Source organism: Pogona vitticeps, chromosome 10, assembly GCF_051106095.1.
Source record: "Pogona vitticeps strain Pit_001003342236 chromosome 10, PviZW2.1, whole genome shotgun sequence".
Lineage (NCBI taxonomy): Eukaryota > Metazoa > Chordata > Lepidosauria > Squamata > Agamidae > Pogona > Pogona vitticeps.
The window spans coordinates 11,509,455-11,522,414 of NC_135792.1; the positions used below are offsets into that span (position 1 = coordinate 11,509,455).

The following is a 12,960-nucleotide window of genomic DNA, read 5'->3' on the forward strand; positions in this document are numbered from 1 at the left end:
TTGAATGCTTCTCGTTTTGAGAAGTCATTGTACCAAAGCATCTTTTTGCATAATTTGTGTTATTTGTGTTAAAGAGTTGTGTTTCTGTATAAATAATTCCTATTATTTTCTCTCATTAATCATACCACAAAATTCCTTACCTCTCATAGGGGCAATGCATAATTTTGTGGCCCTTTATCTTCATGTGCAAGGATGGGACAAGCAATATTTTGGGGCCTCACTGTTAGTTATGAAAGTTAAATTAAGCCCCATGTATAAATGCAGTACTCCTCTGAATATCTGGTGCTATACAACAGTGTTTCCCAAACTAGGCACTGAAATCCCCCAAGGAGATTGCAAACTGTGCTTTCTGGGGGGGTATCGGGTTGCCTTATATGTACTATAGGTAAAGGTAAAGGTTCCCCTTGACATTTAGTCCAGTTGTGTCCGACTCTAGGGTGCGGTGCTCATCCCTCTTTCCAAGCCATAGAGCTAGCGTTTATCCGAAGACAATCTTCCGTGGTCACATGGCCAGTGCGACTTAGACACGGAACGCCGTTACCTTCCCACCGTGGTGGCACCTATTTATCTACTTGCATTTTTACATGCTTTCGAACTGCTAGGTTGGCAGGAGCTGGGACAAGCGACGGGAGCTCACTCCATCGCGTGGATTCGATCTTACAACTGCTGGTCTTCTGACCTTGCACAGCACAGAGGCTTCTGCGGTTTAACCCACAGTGCCACCACGTCCCCTTATATGTTCTATAGCCCTTGTTGAATAATTCCTCCATTGCTCTTTCAGAGCAGGATATTGAAGTTAGTGGCTTTAGTGTATGCATGAGAAACGGGACCTTTGGGGGAGAAAGAAGCCTCTACTTTCTCAGAAGGGATTCCTTTATCCCATTAAAATATGTATGTGTGTATGTGTGTGAGTGTGTGTGTTGCGGGTTACTTAGCTATTACAAAGGGGGGTTGTGACTCAAAAAAGACTGGAAACCTCTGCTCTAGAAGAAGGAGATTATCTCATTCTTCACTTCCATAACTTGTTTTAGAGTTCCCAGCAGAGATGTTGACATACCTTTGGGTCCAAGTCCCAAGTCCACGTCTGATCTTTGGTACCAAGTCTGAATCCAAGTCTTCAGTATCAGGTCCTGAGTCCCAAGCTCCAAGTCTGACATAACTCCTTATTAAAAGCAAGCTTTTCCCCCCCCTGGAGAAAGGGACGGGGTGGGTGGGTTCTGTGTGGAGTGAACCAGCCCACCCTCATGCTCGGAGTCCTGGCCAATATGGAAAAAACAACAACCCAACAACACTGAACTTGTCTCGCCTTCCCCCACCCTTCCCCCCAACCCTCTCAAAAACCCTACCTCCCCATTGCTACCTTCTCCTCCACCATATGCCGCCATTTGCCTGCCTCTCCTGCATCTTCTGGTGAGCATTGCAAAGCTGCTTCAAGGTTCACAGTGTCCTTCATTAAAAAGAAGAGGGACTTGAAAACGCACTTTGGAAAAAATGGGTCCGAATTGTGAGTTGAGTCCCAAGTCAGTGAAAAACCCAAGTCACTTCACCAGTGTGATGTAAGTCTGACTCTACAGTGAGTCACGACACTCAAGTCCCTATCCTTGGTTTCTTGAGGTACTTAATTCCTTGCTTCCTGAAACAGTTCTGGAATAAGTATCATTTGACCTAATGTAGCAAATGAGTTGCTTTAAAATCCAATTACAGTGGTGCCCCACAAGACGATGTTAATTCATTCAGTGAAAATCGCTGTCTTGTGAAATTATTGTCTTGCGAAATGCAGTTCCCCATTGGAATGCATTGAAATCCATTTAATGCGTTCCAATGGGGAAAAATCGTTGTTGTTTTGCGAAAATCACCCATAGAGAAACCATTTTGCGAAGCGCGGATCAGCTGTATAAATTGCTGTCTTGCAAAAAACGGTCCTGAAAACACCCATTTTGCGAGTCACGGACTCAGATGTCAGAATCGTAATCTTGCGAAAATCGATCCTGAAAAAACCCGTCTTGCGAAGCACCAAAACATCACCCAGTGAAACACGCCCACAGGAAACACCTTTTTGCGAAGCGCTATAGCGATTGCAAAAACTCATCGTCTAGCGAATTAACTGTTTTTGTAATCGTCTAGCTGGGCACCACTGTACATCACCAAGTGATCTAAGCAGGTGCTATAGAACATTTTCTGGGGGAAAAATTCTTTAGGTCCCACTTAATTTTTTTGTTAATTAGTCCTTTATGAAGAAAACATCAACATGTTTAGATACATGCCTTTCCCCAGGAGTTGGGATGATCAGGCTTGCAAGCCACATGTGTCTCCAAAGCCATCCCCTGTTTGCTGCTAATTGATGAGATGCCAGTTGTGTTTCTTGGCGCATGTCTGTTGCATGACCTGGTGTGCACCAAGAATCCAGAACCTTTAATTAGCAGCGATTCACTGTCACTGTCATGACCCACATGATTTTACTTGGATTGCCCAAAGGATCCTAGCCATCGATTCCCCCCCTCCCAGTTGTGTGACACCCACTAAGATAACACAAAGCCTTTTGTGACAGCCATTAACACAACAAATATGTATATATCTGAGAAAAATAATAGTTTGATGATGCATGAAAATTAAGGATGGAAGGAATTCCCACTAAGTTCCCTGTTGTTGTCAATTTAGGCTTTCTAAACAAGACAAGGAACTTCAATCAGAATTTATAGACCCCACAATATGCCTTGCCTCCAGCTGAAAGCAAAGCGCATAGCTTTTTTTGCACCTCAGGTTCTCTGTAATGTGTGCTTAAAACATTTCCAGAGCCTTTTCCCTTTAAGAAAGATACACACCCAAGCACAGATGGGCAGGCTGATTATTAAAAAGGGTGGTAACAAACCACCCATTGCTTCAAATCTTTAAATAAACAGCAGTCATCCTAGTTTTTAGCAAGTTATACGGTAATACAAATGGCACCCATTGTGCAATCGGTACACTTAAATGTGTACCGATTACACAATGCATGCCATTTGTATGCATTGTGTTAAAATTAAGAATTTTGTTTAAAGTGAGTAGTCCTTCTTGCCAGTGCAAGAATTCCATCCTTGGTATCTTTGCTGGCAAGAGAAGAATGCTTTGATGCCTCTTCCATACTTGCCAGGATGAGACAAGCAAGAGCTTGCATCCCTGACAGGAGCTATGGGGTATTTGAAGACCAAACCTGGAAAATCACGCCTGCAAACAGGTGTGTGTCAAAGGAACTATACTGAGGGAACATTAATATATTTCTGAATATGAGAAATGCCACTCTTTCACTTTCTTCCTTGGAATAAGGAACCCTCTTTTTTTGTGCTAGACACATTTGTTAATCAGAAACCTTAGCATTTTGCATGAGAAATAACCTCCAGTGTTTTATTCATTCCTGTCCATTTATTGTGAACATGGATAAGCACACTTTTAACAGTGACATCAGGGTTTATTATTATCAGAAAACCACTCTTTCCAGAACCATCACTCAGCAGCAAAGCATATATGCATGGCATTTAAAATGTTCCGTGTTAAGTCCTTGTCGTCTGTTATTATAGGTAACAGTTAAGGGGTAAGATGTCTTTCTGAAATACTGGCATGCTACCACTAGTTAGAAGAGATAGCACTAGTTTAGATGGACAAATTGTTTCATTTGATGTGAAGCAGCTTATTCATACATTCCTCCTTGTGTGAGCTGAGCAAAGTGGCTTAGCATTATCTATGTAATTCAGCATCTGGTTTTCACTCTTTACACAAGTACCATCTTTCCATTGCTGGAAAGCAAAAACAGCAGCTGTTATGTTTCATATAGACACACAAAACTACTTTTTCCTGTAATGTTCAATTTATGAACGGAGTGGGCGAAGCCCATCTTTCAGGCTGTATCTGACCAGTATGATCGATCCCCAGACCTTGTCTCTGAGACCCAATTAAAACAAACAAATACTGTCCCCCCCCCCACCTGCCTAACTTGGGCAATTTTGCCAGGCATCTTTGAACCAGATGAACTGTTTTAAGGTTGGGGGGGCAGTGCCCCCCAGCATGAAATGATTTCTGACCACTTCCTTTTTGCCAAAACAAAAACAAAGACAAAACACCATAACAAAACAAAAAACCCACAACTCTCCTGGGCTTAAAACAACTCAAAGGGATGAAAATGAATGGCAGAATTGCATCTTCCCACACACAGTGGTCATGCAGATTTTATGAGCGCATGTGGTGGGGTCAAGGCCAGACTCTCCCACATGTCCTAGCGGACTCCAACCTATAGTTACAAGCAGGGGGGAAATATTGTAAGATCAGTACAGCATTTCAGTATTTTGACATTGTCTTCCATCCAGTTGTCTGCTGGATACTGTAAGCATCTTGGGAGTTTGCGGGCAGGGGCGATACCATCTTTGTCTTTGGAACTCTTAGAGTAATGTGTTTTCTGTTGGAGCGAGAGGTCCAAATACGTAATATGTTGCTCCAAAATCAACAAAACATTTTGTGAGCCCTTGAAGACTAGCAACAGGCATAAGCTGTCATGGACTGCAAGCCATGAAAGAAGACTGAAGACGTTGGCTGTAGTCCACAAAAGAGTATGCCAGATTGAAATTCTTCATCTTAAAGGTGCCACAAGACTCTCCCTTGGTTTTGCTGCAACAGATTACTAACTGACATGACTGTCCTTCCAGAAATAAATGCTGTATTTTTCCGTGTATAAGACTTTTCTAACCCAGAATTAAGAAATCTAAGTGGGGCTTAGCAAGTGTAGGGGAAAAGGGATCAAAGCACTGCAGGATCGCTTTGATCCCTGCTTTCTCCCTTCATGCTAAGCCCCACGCGTTTTAGGAATAGGAGGGGGAAAGGGATCAAAGCGATCCCATGACTGCATGATCGTTTTGATCCCTTTCCCCCTTATACAGCCATGGGATTGATTTGATCCTTTCCCCTTACACTTGCTAAGCCCCATGGGACTTAGTAAGCAGAGGGGAAAGCAAGGATCAATGCCATCCTGCAGCACTTTGATCCCTGCTTTCCTTTTGCTAAGGCTTAGCAAGTGGAGGGGAAAGCAGGGATCAAAGCCCTGCAGGATTACTTTGATCCGTGCTTTCCCCTCCACTTGTTTTTCTCTCTCCTCAACTTACTTCCATGTATAAGACAACCCCCAATTTTTAGTCTAAAGATTTTAGACAAAAGTATGGTCTTGTACATGGAAAAATACGGTACTAAGTGTTGATGAGTTGGCTTACGTGTTAATGGTACTTACTCACTGGAGGACAAGAGGGTAAGCAGGTAAGTTGCATATGGAAATACTTTACTACAGATCAAACACCACAGCCCAGAATTTCACATCATATCAGATACAATGCAGTTCAAGTGAACCCACTCACACAAGATATTAAATCACCGAGCGATGAGAAATCAAGCAATACATCTAGATGTGTGGCTAGCCCTCTGGAATTATGTAGTGTAGTTTATTTTTAAATGGCCTTTCCCCAGAATTTTGCACAGCCTATGCAGAAGAATGAGATAGTTTGTTTCTACTGCCATCCTGGATGAGTAGCATGAATTGGCACAGCAGGTGTGAAGAACTCTTGAAGTGTAATTGAACTCAGTGTGTGTCCTTGGGCCCTTAATCATTTCCATTTTCAAGGGCCAAAGCGAGCTTTGGTGGTGTAAATGGGCTAAACTCTGCTGAAGTCAGCACAGTTTCCACCTACACAAGCAGAGGATTTGGCGCTAATACGGGAAATATACTTACGTACTTTGCAGGTTGTTGTAAGGATTAATTAATTAATGTTTGTACAGCACTCTGGATATATAAAGTGCTGTAGAAGTGCTTAGTAATATTATTATTAAGTCCCTGTGCATCACTTATTTACTCTTAATATCTGAGCAGACTGTGGCTTTTGCTTTTGCAAACTAATAGATCTAAGGAAGGGAGAGAGATATTGCTATGAGTATGGATCCAGGCAACTGCTGAATGATTGTTATACCTTGAGCAGTAATAATCAGGTGCACACTCACAAAGTGCTGTTATGCAAATATTTGCACTTGCTAGAAACATCTTTGCTTTTCAACCCATGCATCCTGCAAACTGCAGTTGTAATGAGAAGAATGTCTTATTTATTTGGACAAATGTTGTATGCATAGACAACAAAATATGGCACTAACATCATAGTCCTAGGTATATATTTCACTTGGTATGGGAATTAGTGTCTGTGGTGCAGGGAAAGATCATAGAGCAAACAAGCACCAGAACTTCTAGATAAAAAGGAACAATGAGACTGGGTAGAAGTTTTACTTTGGACAAGGGAACCAATACTAGTTAGAGCAAATAGGGCATGGTTAAGCAAACCAATGCTTTGACTTGATGTAAGACAGATTCATGTTTTCATATGGAATAAATTTGCTAGCAGATATATGGGTTGTGATCTAAGACAGACAATATAATGCTTTTATAACACTGGCCAAGGTTTCACTTATTTTTAAGATATAGAGTCATCTTAGCTGGTTATGATGTTAATAATTTGAAAGGAGTTGATTTATCATATTTTTAATGGAAGAATGTATAATTCTGCTTAATTTTTATGAAATTGCGATTGTATGTATTTATTTCATCTTGTTCTGGTCTTGCTGGTCCTTGACCATGATAAAGTCATCCTATCAACATATGGAGTAATTTTCTTCACCCCAAAATTTAATGTATGACTTAACTGGCCAGAATCTTAACAGTTGTTCACACCAACATAAGCCAGTTCTGCGAATCACAGTGGCAAATTGCTGCTAGTTAATGAATCTCCACTGGTTACTGAATCCATTTTTTTAATTCTTTGTTGTGTGCCAAGTCATATGACTGGCATGTGATGAGGAATATGAAAAGCTCCTCTTTACCTAGCATCAATTTGCAGCTGTTATTTGTGCTACGGCTCTTAACATCAGTGTAAATAACAATAGGATTCTGGCCTTGGTTATTCAAACATCCCATGAAAAGTAGCATTTATGTTCTCATGCAATTTACTGTAACACAGGTTCTCAATCTCTTTCCCTCCACGTGGTTTGCCCTTCAGCTCCCTGAATTCCTTCCCATGGCAGTTCTGGGTGGGACTTCCAAAAGTTGAGTTCCAAAACACAAGGAAGAACAAGGGTTTTAGAACCACAGCATTTACATTAGAACAGCTGTGTAGCTAAGCAATCTAGGTATGAGCCAGATGTTGGGAGGTTGATTCTGCTCTGTGCCTCTCGGACGGGGGCTGGACTACATAGGGTCCCTTCCACCTCTGCTGTTCTAAAATGATCAGTTCTAAGATGATGACAATCTTTTGTTTACATTTCCCCCTAACACATTCATTTTTGTAAGCATATGCCCGCAATGACTTATGCCTTAGTTACATCCCAGCTGGATTATCGTAACCCACTTTGTGTGGGGCTGCCTCTGGAAAGAGTTCAGAAACTTCAATGGGTCCAAAATGTTGCAACCAGATTGTTAACTTAGGCTGGTAACAGGGAATCACACAATGTTGCTTGTTATAAGCAGCTTTACTGATTGCAACCCGTTTCTTGACACAATTCAAAGTGCTGATTTTAATCTATAAAGCCCTAAACAGCTTGGTTCCAAGCAATTTCGAAATCTATATCTCCCTCTAAGATCCTCACCAAGTGTTAAGATACTCAGGTGGAGGCCTTTCTCTCAGCCCCACAATCCTCACTGGTACATTTGGTGGGTACCCGGGAGAGGGCTTCTCTGTCCCTGCTCCCAGATTTTTTAACTCCTTCTCATAGGATGTCAAACTGGCTCCAGCTTTGTTGTCTTTCTCAATCAGACCAAACCCTTTCTCTTCAGGCCGGCTTTCATTTAGTGGCCGTCGAAGAGCGGTTTTTTAAATAGAGTGCTTTGCCTTGCTACTTTGAATGTGGCTTTGGTGTTGCTTTTGTTTACCACTTTCTAGTACGTTACTTGTTTGAGCCTTTGAAATATTTGTAACTTCATTTTTGAGCTTTAAATATATATATATTTTTAAATTATATAAGCTGTCTTTGGTCCTTTTTAAGGAGGAAGGCAGGGCAATTTTAAAATAAATAAATAAATTATTCTCTAGCATACACACACATTTGTTCCAAACGTCTAATATGTATGTTTGTGTATGCAGCTGACATACGTAGTTGGAGCTGAGACCTGCATCAAAAAATTTGGAGAACTGTGTAGTCCAAAGGCTAAAAATGTTCTAATTTGCATATTATACTCAGAAGTGCCAATTGGGTGTGTTCGCTTTAAAATGCGAGCCAAACTAAATCCTCTCCATGCCTAAATTTGGAAGGGATATTTTTTTTTCTCCTAGTCATGATTTTAAGCACAATCACAGTGCATAGGCGTTGTATAGAAATGCCTGGAGGTTTTGCTAGAAATTATAATCCCTAGAAGATTTTAGACATCTCAGAATCTACTCTGGGATAGTTTTTGTTTTGTACCGCCTTATATAAATGTTCTGGAAGCAACTTCTGTATCTCCTTGCTGAACGATTCCAGCCAACTTCGATAGTAAAAGCCGAGGTTGGTGGCAATTTAGAATTAAGCTGCCTGTTCGCAAACTGCCAACTTCTCAGTCACTGTGGGTGTTGCAATATCGTCCTTTCTGTCTTCTAATGTCTTTTTTCCCCCCTGGCCTTTGGGGGGAGGCGGGGATTGATTGCCCACAGTAGTAAAGAGAAGAAACAGGTCATGCCTTTGTGGCTAACCTGAATGCTAGCTGAGTGAGTGAAAGAGATGCTCTTTGCGTCCTCTTATTCCCACCATTTCCATGCATGTGCTTAAGAACCAGCTGGGGTCTAGCCCTAGGTAACTTGAACAAGTGTTGTGGCAGCCAAATGGTGCCCAGACACAGTGCGGATGTAAGCAATTAGCAGAGTCTCCCCTCCTGTAGTTTGATTCACTCGGTGTGTGCCCTGCACATTTTTTTGCAGCTGTGACATGAAACTGGGATTCTTCTTGTGGCCCATAGACAGCTGCTTTACTGGGAAGCCAAGAGGAAGTTTTTCTGCACCATAGCCAGATGCAGCTGAGCTAAGCTTTTCTCAGCTGGAATTCACTTTCTGTACATGTTTTGCTCAAGCTATTGCAGACACAGAATAAACAAAGAGCAAGGCACCTGGAACAGAAATGCACCTTCTACTGACAAGAGAGAGAGAGAGAGAGAAGGGGAGAGTCTCTTTAACACTCTCTCTCTTTTTTATACAGATGGCATTAGAAGCTAATGTGGTCTCTGCATCAAGAATCTTCCTCAGTAAATTCCAAGGTATTCCAATACGCTAAATCGAATATATTTCATAGATTTTTCTTTGAACTGTATTTGACATTTTAAAATCTATCGTATTGAATTTAAGTTCCGTGTTTGCCAAACAAATATTTGCAAATCAGGATTGAAATACAAATATCACATCTGTGGGTCAGTGTATGATCCTTTCATTGGCATTTCAGTACTTTGTTTGAGGTCAGACTGGTCTCTGAACGTGTTTGCTTCAAATATGTCCCCCTGGCTCCAGTGGGATTCAAATCCCAGAAAATGTGCATGGTAATGCAGGCTGATCATGTAGATTGAGCAGTAAATAGCTAACTGTTTAGGCAATATCTTTAATTGAGATTTTATTGTATTTTATAAAACACTTACAATTTGATGCCACAATCCTACATCAGATTTTAAATTTTGAAATTTTGTTTTACTTATTCATTTATTTTGTTTCATTTAATTTCAGGTGCCCCATCTTTCTTCTAATTCAGACTGAGATTCAGGGAATGTTAGCTGCTGTAACATATGCTAGAGGATTTTTTATGAGCATGGACTATGAAACATACAAACAGAGCTTTATAATTCAGGAACTAAAAGTACAATCTTATGCATATTTAGATAGATATCATTCCCACATGTCTAAATCTGATGGAGTAGTGCAGGCTTGTCCAACCTGTGGCCCGTGGGCCGCATGTGGCCCAGGTTGGTTCGTAATGCGGCCCAGTGCAATTTTTTATTTTAAAAGAAATTCCAAAGTTTCAAGTTACACTGCCGGCACTTGCGGACGAAATGTGGCCGGGGCATGTCACAACAGTAGAGGGGGAGAGAGGGAAGGAAGGAAGGAGTGGGAGAGGAGGGGACAGGGAGGCTACGTGACTGCATTGCACCGTCCCCGTCAATAGGTGGACTGCCTCCCGGCCCCATAAAGCCGCCGGAGTCAAAGCTGGCAGCCTCTGCTGTCTGAGATCGCAGTTGCCGGTAAGCGCACTTGGAGCAGGGCTGCGGAGGACGGCTAGGGCTGCCCCCCATGCGGCCCAAACCAAATTTATGTCCAAAGGTTGGACACCCCTGGAGTAGACCAATTGGTTCAGTTGCTGAATAGTAAAGCAATACCTGTGTAAACCCCCTTGATTCAGTGGGTCTACCGCAGTTTGGAATTAGCTATTCGATTTAAACTGCACAGGTAGGTGTATAAGGGATTGCAGCCTTAATCTGAGGATAATATATTCACAAGAAAAGGAGGCCAAGATGCATGATGTTCTTGAAGGACCAATCACTAAATGTGAATTTGTAAAGAGTTCCACTTCCCAATAGAAAAACCGAAACCTTGAGATCAATAAGTACTAGCAGGGTAAAAGCTGCCCTCCACTGGGATTTGAAAAAACATGTCTAGCACTTGAAGGACCAAATGGAATTTAACAGAAGTCCTTCTGCAGTCAATCTCGGATGTCATTTACGCTAGGAAACTGCTTGCAATAATCCCTGTTTCTCTAACTTTTCCTGGTCTTCCACATAATTATTTCATATCCTTTAGGGTATTCTCTACTGAGAAATGGGATGTATTATTGTGTGGAAGCAAAATATAGAATGTGTGACCTGCAGTAGAAGACAAGGGTGGTGTATTTATCCTTGTAATTATTCAGAGAAAAGTCCAGTCTCATTTTGAATCAACAACAACACCAAAAAATTAAGGAGTTTGCTAGGATAGGCTCATAAACATTAGATGTTAAGATGTCCCTGACTAGGTCTGTCACTAAGCTCTACAAGTCCTCTGAGTAGACCCATGAGAACTAGCTCACAGCTTCTTTGTTTGATCCTTTAGTAGCTGCTTTAATTCCGTACCACTAGTATCTAGTGTATCCCCCAAAGATGTTCTGTGTAACGAGATAGAAATGAGCCCTCCATAGAATCTTTGGTCACTGGCAAAGACCACAATTAGACATTTTTGTCTAGAATGTCCTTGTATACATCTGAGACAGTTGTATGGAGTAGTTGCATCAAATTATGTGTGGACTGTTTTTTCCCAGTGGCAATTGCTTAAAGAACCTCTCAATTTGCTTAATGATTTTTACTCACGGCTATTATGTGTCCAAATTGTTGTTCCCAGAGCTTTCTTTGGCCTACAGCTAATGTAATTGACTTTTCAATGGCAACCTGAAGATTGTTTTGGTTTATGGAGGAAGGGGTTTGGGGTGGTGGTCTTTGAGATATTACATAAAAGAGAATGTAAAGCATTTCTCCTTTTTAATTTCTCATTATCTTAATAAAGGTTAGCTTTCATTTAGACAGTCCAGTTGCCTCCAAGTCTGGTATATTCTTTACTTCTGTGCTTATTTCTTGAAAATGAAACAAATTCTTATCATTTTCTTCTTGACCTGTTTCTCTTGAAGTGCATGTCTATTCTGTTAGGATACTGTTTTATGTTTGAATACTGTTTTATGTCTGAATAGGAATATTACATCTATAAAGGATAGATACAGTGGAAACTGGAGTTCCTTTGATTTTGAATTCCAACATTTATGAATATTAAGCAGCTATACAAAGGTCTTGAGGTCTCTTGCTTGATACAGCCAGCTTTCCAGGGATACCTTATCTGTATTGGAGTGACCTCAACATTTACCGTATTTTTCCGTTTATAATACCCCCATTTATAAGACACCCCCCCAATTTTCTAACCCCCAAATTAAGAAAACTTAGCTTTGAGGATTCAGCCTCTGGGCTCAGAGCATCAGACATTTTGTCTCTGTTGAATCTTAAGCCTACAGGCACCATCTCCGAGGAGGTGTGTTCCAGTTGGTTTGTTCAGGATCAGCTGACGTCAGTTCCATAAGGCTCATGATTGGAGGAAGCTAAGTCTCCGGACTGTAGGAAACTAAGCCTCGTGACTGAGGAAGCCTGTTTACAGAGGCAAGGTATATGCCATTTTGTTCTCTCCTCAGCTATCTCAGCTTACTTCTGTGTAAAAGACGCCCCTCAATTTTTAGGGTAATGAAACACTTACTGGATGGCTTGGCTGTGAAACAAATATATAAAGAGGATCTGCCTCTCTCTCTAGAATATCAACATTCCTTAACCAACTCAACCAGTAGACATTTAAGCTGCAGTTTTTTTTTCCTTGGGAAAGAAAAGAAATCAGTTGTAGGGTGCTCCTTCAATAAAACAAAGGCTCCTAATTAGTCAAGGTAGAGCAGGGTTTAGTGACCATTTCATGTCCTTAGTAAAGAACACGAATCACCTTAAGTTCAAGTGTGATATTAAGTTTAACATTTCCTACTGATAAACCCCATTTGGTTACTTACGACAGCTCTGTAAGAGCAGTGTCAAAAAAGGGTCTTTTGACAAAGCCAAAGAATTGGAAAGCTTGACATACTGGGTAGAATTGAGCTCATGTTGTCCATATTGCTTAATCCACTCTTTTGAAAAAAGAGACCTGCATTAATTACTAGAATGATGTACTTGCCAACAGAATAATGCATGGTGTCATCTTATTCCACTCCACCTCATTTCCATGTGGTGGGTCATTAATTAGTGTCTCTGCAAAATGAGCCTTGTAACTGAATATTTAGTCAGATTCCTGTAAAAACATGATTTTGATGGGGATATTTAATGGTGGAACTTCAAGAAGGTAAGCTGTCCTTTTGAGCAGCATTGAAATGTGTGCCTAATGAAGTTATACCATGTGTCCCAATGCGTAT

General features: G+C 41.1%; 1 protein-coding gene across 12 annotated transcripts in view; it reads left to right on the forward strand.

Moving 5' to 3' along the window:
- The window catches only part of ZNF536 (zinc finger protein 536), a 699,351-nt gene that overhangs the window by 349,087 nt on the left and 337,304 nt on the right, over positions 1–12,960 (forward strand). For 7 of the 12 annotated variants that reach the window (XM_072980786.2, XM_078380344.1, XM_072980787.2 and 4 more), the window contains one exon: positions 9,217–9,274. The exons of the other annotated variants lie outside the window; for them this stretch is intronic. In XM_072980786.2, the coding sequence (XP_072836887.2) occupies positions 9,217–9,274 (58 nt within the window). The remainder of the gene's footprint in view (positions 1–9,216; positions 9,275–12,960) is intronic. 12 annotated transcript variants of the gene reach the window in all.